The sequence below is a fragment of the Belonocnema kinseyi genome, chromosome 2, assembly GCF_010883055.1.
Source record: "Belonocnema kinseyi isolate 2016_QV_RU_SX_M_011 chromosome 2, B_treatae_v1, whole genome shotgun sequence".
Lineage (NCBI taxonomy): Eukaryota > Metazoa > Arthropoda > Insecta > Hymenoptera > Cynipidae > Belonocnema > Belonocnema kinseyi.
The window spans coordinates 57170476-57187976 of record NC_046658.1 but is presented as its reverse complement, the minus strand read 5'-3'; the positions used below and the strand labels follow the sequence as shown (position 1 = coordinate 57187976).

The window sequence follows — 17501 nt, the reverse complement described above, 5'->3', positions numbered from 1 at the left end:
GGACGTCTCCCATCTCGAAACATAAATTTATCAATTCGCAAACTCTATGTGGTATGTACTCGCCACCGTGTTTAAGCATTTCAGCGTTAATACCGTCTACCCTTATTACCTTACTGATTTGGACAAATCAATAAGTTCAATAGTTTTTTTTAGGAAAAGCGCTTTTGGATCGTAGAGCAGGCTTTCTCATAATAAAGACAAAGAACTACAAGAACAAATGTTAATGCATAATTATATAAGGCTTCTGAAGCGCATGTTACAGTACTGCCGTTGTGTATGCCACGCATTTCGATAGGCAAGTTGACAAGAAGTGGATGTCTTAAATTTAACGTTGCTTAACCACCAAATTGAACATTTTTTAAAATTATTTATAAAATCTAAAAAAAGTTTATAAAACAAAATCATTACTTTACTTATAACTCGAATTGTTTAACGCAAGTCTGACTTTTTTTAAAATTTTAACAAAAAATGTCTGTTCTTCATATATTTTAAAAATATTTTTGAAACTTTTTTATTTTATCGTAGTGACATGTGCTATCACTCGAATTTTAATAGCGTGAAAAAATCAATCAGTAGTTTTTACTGATAAGTTATTAATTATTACTGATACATTAATAAAACATAACTGTTTCAAAGCTAGAATTGAGCCACTAATTGAAAGTAGTACAAATTTAAACTGATTCAAATTTAGAGAGTTTCTTTATCGTTTAGTCTTACATATTTGTACCCTTTTGTGTTTCCCTTAATTAAAAAAATATATTTCATGCGGTTCGATAATTTTTTTTATTTTCAAAAATCTTATTGCCTAGATTCCTAAAGTGCTCAACTTTTTAGCAATCACTCATATATATATAATTTTCAAGCCTAAAATCGTTACATCGAAAAATTCGTTTATTTTGGAAAGACAAATCAGTCAAAAATTCATATTTCCCTGAACAGTCATGTTTTTACAGTCATATTGTAATATTGTAATTTTTTGTTGAGTTAAAAAATATTTTCGTAGTGTTAGTATCTCTTGCGTTTAAGAATTATTCTTTAACGTTCGACATATTTTTCTTTGTGTCTTCCACTCGCCATTCATATTCCTACTTTGACTACTTACTCTTGGGTGTGGTTTCTCCTTTTTTGCAAACATCCGCTATTAATACATTAAAATTACATTTAGCCTGGTTATTCTATTCAACAGTATGATGTATGCAAGACACACGAAAACCACAAGTCATTAAGTCGTGTTTCAATACAAGTATCTTTACTGTTAGACAGTAACAGTGTCTGGTTCGAAAGAAGAGTATTATGGCTTTAGCGTGTTTATGCATTGTTATAAACAAAACGGTAATGGACTGCAGAAGCGACCATAAAGCTTCCCCTTCGATCTTAAAAAAAATCGAGAGGCGCTTACGAGAATCAATTTTGAAAGAGGAATCTTACATTGAAAAAAATTGTTTGGACTCAGATACTTTGAAATGTGTTTAAAATTTTAAAGGTCCATCTGTTTCGTTTTTTTTTACTGTAATAACTTCATATTTATGATGCATGGGAAACCGAGAGAGTCGATGGGGTGGTCCTTGAACTTAGAAATGAAAGACAGTGCAGAGAGAAATCTCCGGCTTTTTCTGTAACAAACTTAGATAAATCCTGCAAACAGTTGATAATGATATTAACTGCTAAATTGAAAATTACAACCACATTCACAACTCATAATGCATATGTAAACTATCTTCAGCGATTTTATGAAATCTTCAGATAAAAAAAAGCATGGTGTTTCTGTACATCCTTGTTCAATAAAAACATAAACAAGGCAGTTTTTAAAGTTATTTCTCAGCTATCAATAATGGTATCCGTATATTCAAAGAAATTAGTTTTATTGTTATTATCGAATTTATATCATTGCTGTTATATTATATCCTCAGTGTTCGCAAAGTGGCGACTTTCTTTAAATTATGATTTATCTCTTGGGGTTAATGTAACTCTTTTGTTTGTAACGGATGAGTGTCGGTTCTTTGGCTTTTTTCATAAGCGACGGTTAAGCCTGCAAGTCTCCGCGTCTGAATAAACATATCTTGTGTCTGTCCGGCCCACCCAAATGGAACTATTAAAACACTTATGGGAAAAAACTGACTTCTTCGTGGTGCGGCAAATCGTCAGCTTCGTTTTCGTCGACGAAAAACTGCTCCTGGTATTATTGGAGGGGTCACGGATTGGAAATACGCTGTTTAAACGGCCTAACAAGTTTTACGACACTTTCGACTCCGAGAGGGTTGTGTTGTGTTATAAGCATAAGGAGGCCCATAAATCATGCCTCTCTCATGACTCTCGACAGTCCACACTATGTTCACAAATTTGTCACTTCACACACGTGATTAGTTATTAATTTCTCAATATCCCCTGGGTTTATTAGTAGTTGATTATTAAGTTTTGTAAATATAAATTAAGGATCCCGAGGCCTAAGGGCGACAGTGCCATATTTCGGAAATGCTTTTGATTGTTTTGATCTAACATACCTCTCCGTAAAATGTTATGATACAGTTCGATTCAGTACTTGGTCAAAATTAATTTCTATTATTTTTCTTTTAAAGGTGGCTACTTATTTTCACCTAGTTTTTTCACAATTCAATACAGTTAAGTAGTAGCTCGAAAGCATTGCATTCTTTTAAAATAAATTGAAAAGTTATGCAACTCTTTGTTTGTTTTGATTTTCATTTTTTTTGCGATTTTTGACATGGGGCTTTCATGGAGTTGGCTGCTTTCTTCCGGATGTTACTTTCATATAGTTCAATAAAGTTAAGTAATTGTTTGAAAGCACTTTTTTCTTACTTATTTGAAAATAAAAACGTTATTGCAGCTTTTTCTATACCAGTTTCGGCGTTTTTTGAGACACTACGTTTATTGGCAATGGTTTGTTTGCATATTCATGATTTTCCTCACATGCTTCGATAAAGCTAAGTATGTACCGTGAAACGGGGGAAAGTCGCTCATATAGGGTTAAATTGTTCACCAATAAATTCGCACCATATAAATTTCAACAAAAAGTTTGACAGCTCTATTAATTTAAACAATCGATAATCTTTTATTTTTCCCAGAGGAAGTTTGATACTGAACTTATAATATAAATTAGGAGGTGAGCAACTTTACCTTATATAAGAGACTTTACCCTGTTTTACGGTAATAGCTTAAAAGTAGTTTTTTGTTTTAAAAAAAGTGAAATGCATTAAAGTTACACATTTTTGGCGTCTTCTGTAAAATTTGAGTCGTTCGCAATAACGCCCTTATGATCTTCAAATATAAAACGTTCAAAAAATAATTTTTAAAAGTAAAAATAATGGTCTTAATATTCATTAAGTAAACTATGAAAGACAATAATGATAGGAATTTTTGAACAGTTGAAATTTAATTGCATAAGAAGAATTTTATAGTTAAAAGAAAATAAGAGACAATTTGAGGGTAACATTTATCTTATATTTTATACATTTATTTACACTCTAATATACACATCTTCTTCGTCTAATAAATACATGGATCTGATCATATTTGACACTTACACGTAGTTTCACCTAACATATATACCTGTCCTAAGGATTCAGGATTGAAGTAATTGGTGTAATTTATGCTACAGAAATAGTGTACACGCTTTCTTTAAAAATTATTCACATAACTCAAAAGAATATAAAAAATAACATTTTGAAGGCATACTCATGAAATTATGGAGAAATTTAGCATAATATTAGAGGTATTGGAAAAAGTAGAATTCATAGAATTATTTTATATCCAAGTTCATTGCTATTCAGTTAGTCAGTATTATTGAACCTGTAATAAATATTTATTTGAAATGACTCCTATTCGTATAAAATATTAACTAATTAAGCATTTTCTAAAACAAAAATTCTATCCGTGATTCTATCAGTGAAAAGTTTTTTCTGCCGCTTTTTCTTTTTCTGAAAATTGAATTGGAAATTTTATATGTTTAATGAATCCCCTTAAAATCAATGTATTAATTGAGTTTCTTCGCTGTGGCGGTTCATGCAATATTCGTAACGACGCTTTTCTCAGGAGACGAATGTCTCTTTTTTCAACGCCAGGCTCCACCCGTCATCGCTGCTAATTCCCCTTTGACACCATGACAGTTGTACGTCGAAAGTGACACGAAGTTAGTCGGATCTTTCTTTTTTAGAGAAACCCAATGAGAACGAATTCAAAGTAGGTGGCGCCGGGAAGGAACAACCAAAACATGTTTTAATTTCAGAAAGCTAGAGCTGCAATTTTGTAACATCATAATTAAATCAAAATCACATTTTCCAAAGTGTTCATAATCATAAGTTTAATTAAGTACAGATTGACAGTCGTGCACTTTTCTCTAAATTAAGGAAGTAGTTAAAATTTAACCGATTAGGGTTCAAATTTTTTGCTTGGGTCTCATTCTCTCACTAACGTTTTTATTTTTGGTTGTCTATTTTTGACATTCGCGTGTCTCTTGTTTCGTGTTCCATTCCCGGAATTGTTGTTTGAACTTGAATTTGGGGCGAATGCATTGGTGAACAAAGGAGGGGATGATAGGGTAGGCAATAATACGGAAATCCATTCAGAGGTTTGTTCACAGGATGAATTTGTGGCCCCGACATGTGTCCTGGAATTTGGCCGGAGCCACGAAGTGGCAATCCTCTCAAATGCTCATCCGGATGGACTAAAACTCGAACAGCCACGCGCCTCGCTGTTCCAGAATTCACTAAAGTTCCAAGCTCTTGTTGTTGACGTCTTTTTGTTTTGTATCTGCAAACCCAAAAAGAAGTTTTCCTTAAAATTCAAATTCAGTTAAAAGGCATCAAAGTACTTTCAGTTCCTAATTTTTAGCTATATCAATACAGTGATGGATCACAGTCTGTATACCCTATCCCCCTATTTTTCTCAAAATATCCTCCAATTCCTATATTATTTTGGTCATTTCTGTCCTCTCTTACCCTTTTTGGAAGCAGTGATTAATTTTTTAATAGAAACCTATGCTATTCAAAAATGCACGCCACGCAATATATACTTATGCAGAGAATATAAGCACAAAGGTAGGTCGAATTTATAGTTATTACTTTAGAACAAGATTAATGTATATACAAAAGTTGCGGTTTGGGAGGTGAAAACCTCCACTATTTAAATATGGTGTTGTGGTCAACATTAAAGCCAAGCGCAACGACCATGAAGGTAAAACGATCAGTTTCGATCATTTTTCATCAAGTTTTAAACGGTATTAAAAAAAGTTTCATACCAAAGTTGAAGATCTCGAAAAATTCCCTTATTCTCATTACAAGTAAACTGGCGAACCAATTTGATCCTTGTACTATTCAATCAAAATTCTCTTAATTTAATTAATGCATTACCGTCGATTTTGAAACCAAATTTTGACTTGAGTTTCTGTGAGTTTTAGTCCTCGTGCTAAATCCGCTCTTTCTGGGCCAGAAAGGTACTTTTGAGCTGCAAATCGTCTTTCGAGCTCATAAACTTGAGCGTGTGAGAAGGCAGCTCTACTTCGTTTTTTTCGACCTTGAAGACTCGAACTGTGCGATTGTGACTCGTAAATCTCCTCCTCCATATCATCTGCAAACAATTTAAAGCAGATTGATGACGTTAATCTAAAGGACCTCGGAAGTCTTAAAATTTATGTTAGAAATTAAACAAATCGTGACCCTAAAAGCATGTGCTATCGCACTTTTTTCTACAATGAGTTAATGACACTAAAAGGTAGTTTGATACAATCTGTTTCCATATTTTTAACACATTATTGTAAAATAAATTTGTAGATTCGCGAGGTGTTATCTAGTGCTACACCCAGAAAAAAGTTCTTATTAAATAAACAAAATTTTGACTAGGTTCTTTTGATTCAAAGTACAAATATTTTTATATTAAAAGAAAATGTATTTAATTTTAGTAAATGGCGTCACGTAGTTTCTTCAAATTAAAGAAATTGTTTGTTGAAATGATTTATTTGATTTAAAACAAAATTACTTTGATTCGAACAAATTACTAGGAAAAACGAAAGAAATAATTTCTTTAGAGTCAGTAATTTGAAATAAGCAAATTATTTCTTTGAATCAAAGAAAGAGTTTCTTAATGCACATTACCAATGCGGCACGAGATTGCGCAGAACAAATTAGTTTGATTATTTTGTGTTACCGCGTCTTTCGGAACACGTGTTGTCAAGTTTTTTGTCAAGTTTTTTCAACCAAAACGGTTATTTCATTTAAAGAAAATTAAAGGTCAAATAAAAAATTATATTTCTTTAATATGAAGAAATTTTTCATTTCAAGCAATAAGATATTTCTTTAATTCAAAGAAATAGTCGGTTTGAAGGAACGAAATATTTCTTTAAATCGAATAAAAAAAATTAGAAACAAATTTCTTTAAATCAAACGAATGTTTCTTTGATCTTATATCAATACTAGAATTATTTTGATTTATAGAAAGTTTCTTTGATTCAATAAAACCTTTTTCTGGGTGTACGTTGCCAGATTAAAATCATGCTAATCGAAGAAGATGACAATCAGTGCAAAACTCAAGACGAGTTCTAACGTCAAAGTGATGATAGCTTATAATGTACCATAAACGCGGGCTAAGCGGTGCATACATGGAGTAAAGGCGCGCCCTTAATTCTGTATTTTATATGTGATATTGCTTCTTCTAAGTTTTAAAATTTGAGTTTTACAAAAATTTTAGTTGCAGCCTCTATATTTTTACCTACATAAAGCAAACATCGCATTCAGAAATGCAGAATCAAGGGTGCGCCGTTTTCACCCACATGTGCTGCGTAACCCCAGTGCACGGCACAGATAGGTTGTAAACATTAAAACTTATTTTTCACACAGATAATTGTAGAGGTATCTCCAGGGCCAGTATACATCAGAAATATCAGGAGCTGCCCCTGGTCGTTCGATTTGGATAAAATTTGGTAAAATTTTAATGCTATACGAAAGTAATTTGGGCCCAAAGGATTTTTGAACATTTTCAGAATTTGCGCAAGTTACGCCACCATTAATTTCGGTTTACATTTTTTTGAATTACATTAGATAAACATTAGCTTAGAACATTATATTAGATATTTGGATAAACCAACTTTTATCAAAATCGAACGACCAGAGACGGATCCTGATAGGGACCTTCCATAAAGCACTAGGTATCTTTGGGGGGCAAATTTAGACTTAAAACAATAATAAGTCCAAAATTATTACAACACAAATTAAATCATTTTTAACCCAAATAGTATATTCTTAAACTAGAAAGATTAATTCTTTACCAATAAAAAAAACATCAATTTTTAACCAAATAAATGAATTGTTAATTCGGAGATTAATAAACTCTAGAAGGGGTGGAGGCCGACGAAAATGCCGCACAGTGAACCACACGGGAAGGGGTCAAAAAGTGGCCAAAATTGGGCCTCGTGGTTTATGGAAGTCCCTATATTTCTGACGTATACTGACCCTTCATGTAAATTATCATACTTTTGAGTCGCAAGTTTTATCTTAAAATTCAATCATTTATTGCTCTGAAGTTTTAGCATTCCCAAAAGTTAAATCTCGGATTAGTGTTCTAATAATTCTTTCTCGCGGAAACAGAAAAACTGTACTTCTTATTTTCGCAGTACACGTCTACATGTGCAAGCCACCCAATTTTGAAAAGCTCCTCCTGTAATGTTCGCAAAATCTAAGATAGCGCCCTGTGGTGCGCTATATATAAGGTTATAAAAAATTTTACATAGCACTTGGGTCAGTCTTTTTGAAAAAAAATGGTGTCTCCCTTCGACAGCGATTGATTGTCCATCAAAGGTAAAAATGTATCGACGCCTTCCTTTGAAAATATCTGCCTGGTCGATTTCGTTCTCACGTTGAACTGGATATTGAGAAAAGTGAAAATTTTCGAATGCACATTATGTGCTTTGTGTTGGCTTTAAACAATTATTTTTCTTTGAAGATAAATATACTAATAGTCGGTTCCAGATGTTTAAAAAATGGATGAAAACTCAGGTTTCATTCGAGGTTTCATTGGCCTTTAAATCCATGTTCGAAAAAGTTGTTTCCTTGGCAAAGAGTAAATGAACCAATGGATGGATCAGTTAGTCTACTGTAGACATGAAAGTTGGAAACATGGACAGTGAGTTCCTTTGGTGTTTGATGTCCCGTTTAAACAGCACACGTGCCGTCGCTACTCCAATTTGTTTACTCTTTAGTACTCGGTAATTCCCCTTCGCTAACCAGCATATTGAGTGCAAAGCAAGAATGTTGACTGGTACAAATCTTTCATCAATTCTATTTTTTATGAAAATTGTACTATATTTACATGGTCCTTTACAATATATTTCTCAGCAACTTGTTTTTATCAGATTTGAACTCAACAATATTATGCTTTGGGATTTGTTAACAAAACAAATTTTTTTTCGAATAGTTTAAAGTCAGAAGTGTTGAAATCGATTTTATATGTATCACTTAAAAGCTCATATAACCCTCTGAAACTGGAAACGATATAACGTGTTTGATGATCACGTATTCAGTAGCGTTTCAACGCATTAGCTCAAGGGAGGATGGGTTTGTCTTTTGTCCATGAAAGTGATCAAATAAATGTACCCCTCTAAGCTCAGATTCTTATAGTCGGAATAGGAATCATAATCTCCCTCATAAGTGACTTACAAATACATTATGAAAGTAGGAAAAGACTAAAAGATAAGCTTCAAATTGTAAATTAAAAATTCATAAACTCGATTGATTTATTATCCTCGAGAATTTGCATGTGATTGCAAGTGGCTATGCGCTAATTTGAGGCAACTCGTAATTCAGGAAGTTATCTATTCAACGTCTCGTGTTCTCAAATAGAATACTTCACACGATGCATGTAATAAAAGTAAATGTTCATCTAACATATATATTTGCACTCATGCCAAGAAAAGACTTGCCATATATCATGTGCACATTAGCGTATTAAGTAACTTTAAAATGATGTCGTATGTTTTATGCACGAAAGAGGTGGAGGAGGATTTAAAAAAGAGCTAGCAATTTTCTGTGAGTGCACCTTTGAATCGGTGCCAGCTCGTTCCAACCCACGTACTACCGCAAAAACGGTATCACGGCCTAAACTACAGTGAGTGAGAACGCATTAGTTAATTGTGGGTTTAATTTCATCGCTTTCGATTCTCACTGCGATACTTACTCCATGAAAAGTTACGCAATGAGATACAGCTATGAGACAAATCAGTACTAAAGAACATACTTTTCTTAATATTTTGTACAACTTCAAACACGAATTAAAGGGATACATTTTTAAATTATCATTCATGAGTGTAATATAATCGTCCAAATTTTCGATCTCTGGTTTTTAACAGATTTTTAAGTTTCGGCACTTACCGAGATCGAAAATCATAAAATTTTGTCAATGTCTGTATGTATGGTTATATAAATGCTGTAGCATGCTAACTTTTGAGGGATTTGGCCAATCGAGTCAGCTTTCGATAAAGTTTTTTAGGGTCCCAAAATGAAAGCTAACTTGGTTAACTAGATATTTCCAGCCAAAATTAAAAAAATTATATTCTTTTCAAAAATTTCAAAATTGTTGAAAAATAAAAAGGATTAATTTTCTGATAGATTCAGGAATTTCATTTTAAAAAATTTTAATAAATATCAAATATATTTCGAACCTATCCTACTCATATTTTTTAATTAGACTAATATTCCAAAAATTAATGCTTTTAAAAAAATTAAGTCCACATTTTTATGAGTTTAAAATTTTTTGTCAACGTTTCTATTACACGCCAAAAAGATATGAAAATGATTTTAATGTAATTTTTAATTTTGATAAAAATGAAAACTTATATGTTTTTCAACATTTTGAAAATTTTCAAAAAATGAAAAAAAAACTATTTTGATAGATTAAGAAATATAAATCAAAATTTTTACTAGATATAAAATATATTTCGTAACCATTACCGTAACATTTTTCAATCAGATAAAAATTCAAAAAATTAGATAATTTTCAAAAATATGCTTTTTCTTGATTTTTTTAAGATATACATAAGTTTAAAGTGTTATTTTAGAAGATTAGTATATTATCTTAATGAAGATTTTCAATTGGACTTAAATTGAAAATTTTCAAGATTAATTTATTATAGTAGAGTTGTCTTAGAACTGAAGTTTGAACGAACGGAATCAAAGCCTCTGACTTAATGTCTCTATTCAGTAAATTAAAAAATGAGTCTTTTTTATTAACATTATATTAAAGCAAATAATATACATACTTTTTATATGTTATTCAATTTCGTCTAATGGTTTTATTTTGACAGGGAACCGACGCTATCACTTAATTGTCGAGCGCGAAGTGCGAGTTCGCAATGAGACTTTAATCGTCAAACCTGCAGATGCTTTAAGAACCCTTGTTAAAAACAAATGGAAAAACAAGTTCAGTTCCAATTTATGACTGTAGTTCCTGTGGAGTTTAAATCAGAGTGTTCTATTTAAGTTACAATATTTATGATATTTTAAAAAATGTAGTTAAAATGTATGCATGAAACGTACGAAAGCGAGCGCAAAGCTCGAGAGCGTTAGGCACGCTCAAACTTGACGAAGCTTGAAGAGCCGCGCGCAATGAGAATGTACACACGAAGCGGGCATATTTGTTCGAAAAGAGGTGTGTAAATATGAGGTGTATGTTTAAGTTTATTTTAAGATAATAAATTAAATAAATGAATTTAGCAAAGATACTCAGTTTTTCTTGGGCTGCAGAAAAGATTCGAACTAAAATTAAAAACTGGGACTTTCCCTTGATCTCGAAAATTATTGATTTTAGTAGAAACATGCATAAGTATTCTTCTTGTCAAGATTTAAAATCTTTTTCACAGATTTTTTCGGAAAATTCAATATTTTTTCCTAAAATTGAAAAATATGAACTGAAAACCATGCATCTAAAATAGCTATTTTTCTATTTAATTGGATTAAAATAATGTGCAAATACGAAAGGAGAACGGAATCCGTCTCAGATCAAACACAAGGTCTTGTTGACACTCCTCCTTTTTAAAAGTTCTCATCAGATTTATGTCCCAAAAAAAGTCCTGCTGAAATAGGACTATGAACCGAAAAAAGTTATTCTGGTAAAGATTTTTGTAGGTTATCTATAAAAAAAACTCCCACTTAGTTTCCCTGGAAATTCATTTTTTAAAGAATTTATAAAACAATTTACAACTAATTCCACTTATTTTTATTCGGCCTCTTCATTCTTTATAATTTCACCGTTGTGAAACCAAAAATAAATTTTAAACCTTTTTCAAAATTAATCCTATTAAATTAACGCTGTTTTCAGACTTCCAAGATCTTGATTTTCGGTTAAAAAAATCATTGATTTAACAAATTGAACTTTTGACTATTACCTTTTTCCTAAAAAAGTTTTTTATCCGTATGACGAGTTTTGACCTTTCTTTGGAACTTTTTTGAAATCTAATCGTTATCCTATTGTCTTTTTTTACTCGCGATTTTTGTCTGATGATATATTGTCTGTATAGAATGAAGAATTTAAGTGATTCGAGGCCCTGATTGATTTTGGACAATATTAGCGGGAGAGCTATGTTTGCTCGAAATGGAAGAGCTTTACCCGATAATGTAATTCTATATCCACTCTCTGCACGTATATGGATTGCGGAAATGGTGGTCATATGAGGATGACGATGAGAAATGAAACGAGGCAGAAGCATTTAAAAAGTGAGACAATTTATAATAACACTTCAATAACTAATTTATAACAACGCAAGAATTTCAAAAATAACATCTACTTTCGTATAAATGTATTGATATTTTGTTTTTGGAAAGTTAGAAAGATGTTGTTATAATCCTGTGTTCCAGGATTTAATGATTTAATTTGACAATGATTTAATTTAATTTCAAAAATTTTATTATCTACTACCTCAAATAATTCTGTTGTGGATTCTTTTTCATTTTTTATGAGATACAGAAACATATAGGGGAGAGTTGGATAATATGGGTCACTCAAGCCTTTCGCTAATGATACGGAAAAAACAGAATTAAATTAAGTATAAAATAGGTTATTAACCAGGAAGTGTCTACGTGCATTAAAATTTTGGTACAAATATGGGTGTGTCTACAAAAAAATCCCGTTATTCGCATCGAAATTTCGGTACAAATAGCCTCTTTTCCAGCTCCCCTATTCGTACTGAAAAAATCCGGCTGTTAATTTGTACCGAAATTTCGGTACACGTATCTACGGCCTAATAATAAATAGTGTCTAAAAGCAGTCTAAAAATGTACGTAGCTTTGAAAGTATTTCATTGCATGATTTGTCTAAATGTAATGAGATAGACATCTTATTTTTTATATCGCAAATCTTGATAAAATAGATTTTCTTCTAAGTTAATAAAAGATATGAATCAATACTTGTAAATTGGTGTTTGAGGATAATTATACAAGAAAAAAGCGTTCATTAATCACATTAGAAAGCAACATTTATTCAATGTCTAATGTGGCCCCGGCTACCAAACTCTTCTCAATGTTTCCTACATTTTTCTGAAACCAATTTAATCATTTTCATTTCGTTCCTTTTTAATTGCGAGTTATATTTAATTCTGAAAGTTCACTCTAGGTCTACTTTGTTTACATTCACACTACATTAAATGGAATGGATTTCGCGGGAATGTGTATGAAAATGACTTCTATGCAGAGCTTGTGAAACTCAATAATCAAAAGGCGAAGAAGCATTGCTGGCAGCAGTCGAACAAGTGCAAGAAGTGGAGTAGTGAGCACTTGTGACGTCTGCCGAGTCAAGTGCCACTTATGCTACTAAAATTACATTCAATTACGTTATCTGTTCTCGGTTTAACTTTAAAACCCCTTGAAAATCTAGTCTCTGTTGTACCGGATACCGCTCTGAATGACCTCTCAAACTCATATTCTTGTTTCTCACACGACATTCACGAATAAAGCTTGTCGTTAAAGATCCTGACCTCCCATTCCCAAGCTTTTCAATATCATCCATTCCTTAATTCTTTATACAACCTTACTAATCTACGAAATTTTATTTGATTATCTCAAAAGGAACAACACACAACTTTAAATTTAACTTAATATACAGTAGAATACCATATTGGTCAGATGTATGACGAGTTTGGAAAATTTTAGCATTAGTTATTAAAAGACATACCAGACCAGAAACTGAAATGAAAATCGAGCAATAAAGCACTTTTAAAATAAATTAAAATAATAATTAACTTACCAAGATATTTACTTTTGCTCATGTCCAAAGCTTCATCCTGCTGTCTTTGTGAGAACCTGGCTTCCTTGCTTTCCTGATAAGGAATAACATTCCCGAAATTGTCAACATGCTTAAAACTGTGGTTCATTTGTGGCAGGTTCCCGAAATTCGACAAATTGGCATGAACGAGATTCCTCCTTAAGATATCCAGTTCTCGCGAAATGTTCAGTTCGGGGGTTGGTAGTTTCGGAAAACGTGATAGGTGGGCATCCTGCTCACTTCCGGATTCGATTAACCTTCCCTCAAAACCTTCTTTTTTCGCCTTTGTAAACTCCAAGCCAGTTTCACCAGTAGAGTGGCTTCTCTCTGGCAATTCATTTGATGTGGTTCTACTTAAAATATCAGCTATGCTGAAGGGGGTTGGTTGATAAGATTGAGTAGCTTTCGGATTATCGGATATTTCCATTTTCTCCATTTGGTCCATTTCTTAATAGAATTGTCTTTTATTTAAGTTAATATCGCACTAAATCACTTTAAGTTATGAAACATTTGTTGCACTAAACATTCCCAGTTAGATTTTACTATCAATTGTCAGAAAGAATAAGTCGATATCATCGAAAACACTATAGGGTAGCACCCAACATCTTAGTTCAAGATTGCACAAGAGTTCACTAACACACTAGCGCCGAACAATAAAATGATAAAACTCTTAAAAACTTTTATTGGGAAAATCAAAAAGGAAGAGATGCCGATGTCCTCTTTATAAAAGGGGTTTGATTTGTGGTATTAATTGTGATGTAACAACTCTAGGCCAGTTGGGACCCTTCTGGCGGAGTGTGCTTCGGTCAAGTGTGCTTGTCGCGCATCGAAGACTTATTTTTCGAATTAGTGCGCCACTCCGCCCCGATTCCAATCTGGATAGTGCGGTCTCTCTTTCACACTCACATGACCGAAGGGTCTTCCCCTCGAAAACTCTTTCCCCATGCTGCTCGACACTGTCTGCCTCTGGCGGTGATGTTTCAAATGTTTCGTCTCCTTTCAACATATGTCCTCTTCCAATGGTGGCATCCTTATCTTCTCTACTCATCAACAATTCTCTTTACGTTCTTATTCGTGGTGAAGAGGGTTACCTAACTTCTTTCGCACCACTCGGTCTCCTAAGAGCTTCTGTCTCTCTCGTGTATTGGGCTAAGAAGCGTGAGCATCTTCCTCCCACAATAGGAGGTAGGAGGAGCTTTAGAGATACTGGTTCTTGGGTAACCCGCGTTTTGGTAGTTGCCGTAGAGCTTTCGATGATACGCAAGCCTCGCCCTACGGCCAATCCGAGAGAAGATTGATGTCCCTCTTGGCCAATAACAAACCTTCGTGCGAGCTTCGAAGCTCAACGCGTGTCAACTGGATGTATTCGGAGAGAGGGCTACATGATAGAGCTTTTAAGCCCTCTTTCTTCTTACAGTAGAATGCGATTCTTAATCGGAAGGAAAGTGTTGGCGGGTGTTTAACCGCAGATATTGGGCGACGAAGTACCGATTCGAGAGATCTTCCCACACGTATGGAAAAGGTTGATCAGGTGCCTCAATTTCACGTCTTTATTTTGTAAAATCTTTAGGTTATATCCAGGTTGAGACAGGTGCAAATGATAAGGGAGAAATAGTAAATATTTATGAGAAACATTTTACAACAGAAATGGACGTGATCAATAAGAATCGTAGGGGTGTGAAAAATAAAAAAATAAAAAAATTTTAAACCCGAACTCAATTCGCAAACGGCTCGAAAACCTACGCAAAAATTTCCTGTAATTTTTGGTTACTTTAGTGGTCATTTTTCGTAATTTACTATAAATTTCCAAAAAATTTTGAAAAATTTGTAATTGAACTTTCAGGACGGATTGGGTTTTTTGGTTGTCGGGCTAGCTTGCAAAACAGAAACCCGTACGGTAGTACTTTGTTGTATTTCTTTGCACGCGGAATTTGAATCCGTAGGTGCATATTGATTGTTGAGTCTGGTTTTTAAGATATATAAATGCCAAGTCGACAAGAGATATTTTGAATATAAAAAAAAAATGATCAAGGAACGCAATGTTCTTCAGAATTAAAAAAAAAAATTAAGTAAAACTTTAATACTGTATTTCACCAGTTGCCACGTAAAAGAGAAAAAATTCAAATTCAAAAAGTTTTCAGGTACTAATAATTTTTATTAGAAATGATGCGCACTCTTAATGTATATCCCTCTATGAGAACAGTGCTCATTCACTTGTTATGATGAGGTCTTACAAGAGTTATGTAATCATTTTTCAGGTCACAATTAAACATTTTTCCTCCCTCTGATAAGCAAGCGTAAGCATTTTTAACGCCTCTTGCCTCCTGTGTGGATCAATTTCGAGGCAATCTTGAAACATGCTGAAGCCAGTACAGTTTTTCTCAAGCCTGTCTATTTATGCAATAATACCCTAGTGCTACCCTGGCACTATATAATTTCGCTACGTGTTTAAATAAAACCTTTCTGGCGTCTAACCCCAGGCTTGGCGCTATCTAGAAAGTCGTTACGAATTTAAATATGTAGACTGTCCAGATTTTAGTTAGTTTCTCGACAGAATCACGGTTCGGACTTAAACAAAAACTACTCTCTGAATCTGAATCAGTAAAATTTCACTGATTCAAATAGCCAGAAATGGGTTAATGACAATCAGTGAAAGGCTACTCATTGATCACGACTAATATTTGAGGACATTCAATCAAAGTATCATAGTAAAAACTTAAAACCCATAAATATGATCAAATATTAAGAAAGGTGAAAAGTTTCGATGCTTTTAAATGACAAAGTACCTCGCATATTACTTTAATTTCAAGATTGGACTGGCATGTACACACCTGTTAAGTAAGTACTTCCTATACGAGTTAGAGTATGTTTTTCTCGCAATTAATGCAGCAGGCCTACGGTCCGAAAATGAAAATAATTTTTTTCATTAAGGAATTCTTCTTGCTACTTTACCCGTTAATGCTGAAAATGCCCCTTTGGGTATACCACTATGTCTGCAATTATAACTCATGCAATTCAAGGTATAAAAAATTGAGAGACACAAAGTTTTGAAGCTTAAGATCTCTTCTTTCCAATGGTGGGCATGAAAATGTAATAAAATGTTGATAATTATACAAAAGTATCGTTTGAACAACAAAAAAAACACGATTTTTTCTATTTTTTTTTTATAAAATCGAGTTTTCCAAAGGGTTCTCAATGTGCAATCTACTTGGAATCTCAATAACCGGTGGAATAAATGCCTAAGCTTTCAGGATACATGGTTCCGAGATCAATTTTTTATCTTAGTGTGTTCAAAATGGCTCGTTAATAACATAATTTTTGCTAAGACATTCATGAATTTTCTTCTCAACAAGTGCGATCTTTTCGAGAAAGTGCAAAAGGACACAAATTTCTTAGAATCACTTAAAGAATACGTGAGAATTTTTCCACAAAGTTTTAAATTATTTGTTTGATTTTGCAATTTGTCAAGTTTTGACAAATTAAAAAATTGCTCCAAAAATTCAGGTGAATTTTTTGTTCGATTCTAACAACTTTTTATTCTTGATAAATTCTGCTATAAGCTCATGATTCTTAAGAAAAAAATTCTCAAAAGTCATCATTCAAAATTTACATGATCAAGAATGATGAGATTTGTGAACTTTTTTTTCTTGGAGACCATGAGCTTATAGCAAAAATGATCAGGGATAAAAAGTTGTTAAAATTAAACGAAGAATTCACCGGATTTTTTTTAGAATTTTTGGAGCAATTTTTTAAATTTTCAAAAATTGACAAATTGCAAAATCAAACAAATAATTTAAAACTTTCTGGAAAAATTCTCACGTATTCTTTGAGTGATTTTGTTCCAAGTAGATTGCACACTGAGAACCCTTTGGAAAACTCGATTTTATAAACAAAAAATGGAAAAAATCGTGTTTTTTGTTTGTTTATACGATATTGTTCCGTAATTAACAACATTTTATCACATTTTTATGGCCACCATCGGAAAGAAGAGATCTTCAGCTTCAAAACTATGTATCTCTCAATTTTTTAAACCTTGAATTGCATGAGTTATAATTGCAGAAAGAGTGGTGTACCGAAAGGTGCATTCTCGGCGTTAACGGGTTAAGTAAAAGAGTAACAACAACTGAACTGATTAGTGAATAAGTCCCAAATCACTGATTAATCAGTGAAATGTCTAACTACTATTTCAATCAGTGAATTTTTCACTGGTTCATATTTAGAGAGTAAAGATGTGAATCCAGAAATAA

General features: G+C 32.9%; 1 protein-coding gene across 1 annotated transcript; it reads right to left on the bottom strand.

Moving 5' to 3' along the window:
- Window positions 1-4428: 4428 nt before the first annotated feature.
- Window positions 4429-14009, bottom strand: LOC117168014 (homeobox protein bagpipe). Its single transcript, XM_033353329.1, has 3 exons — window positions 13237-14009; window positions 5364-5580; window positions 4429-4764 (listed from the first exon to the last, which is right to left on the bottom strand). Exons 1-3 carry the CDS (start codon window positions 13697-13699, stop codon window positions 4431-4433), a joined length of 1014 nt encoding a protein of 337 aa, XP_033209220.1. The 5' UTR covers window positions 13700-14009; the 3' UTR covers window positions 4429-4430.
- Window positions 14010-17501: the final 3492 nt, after the last annotated feature.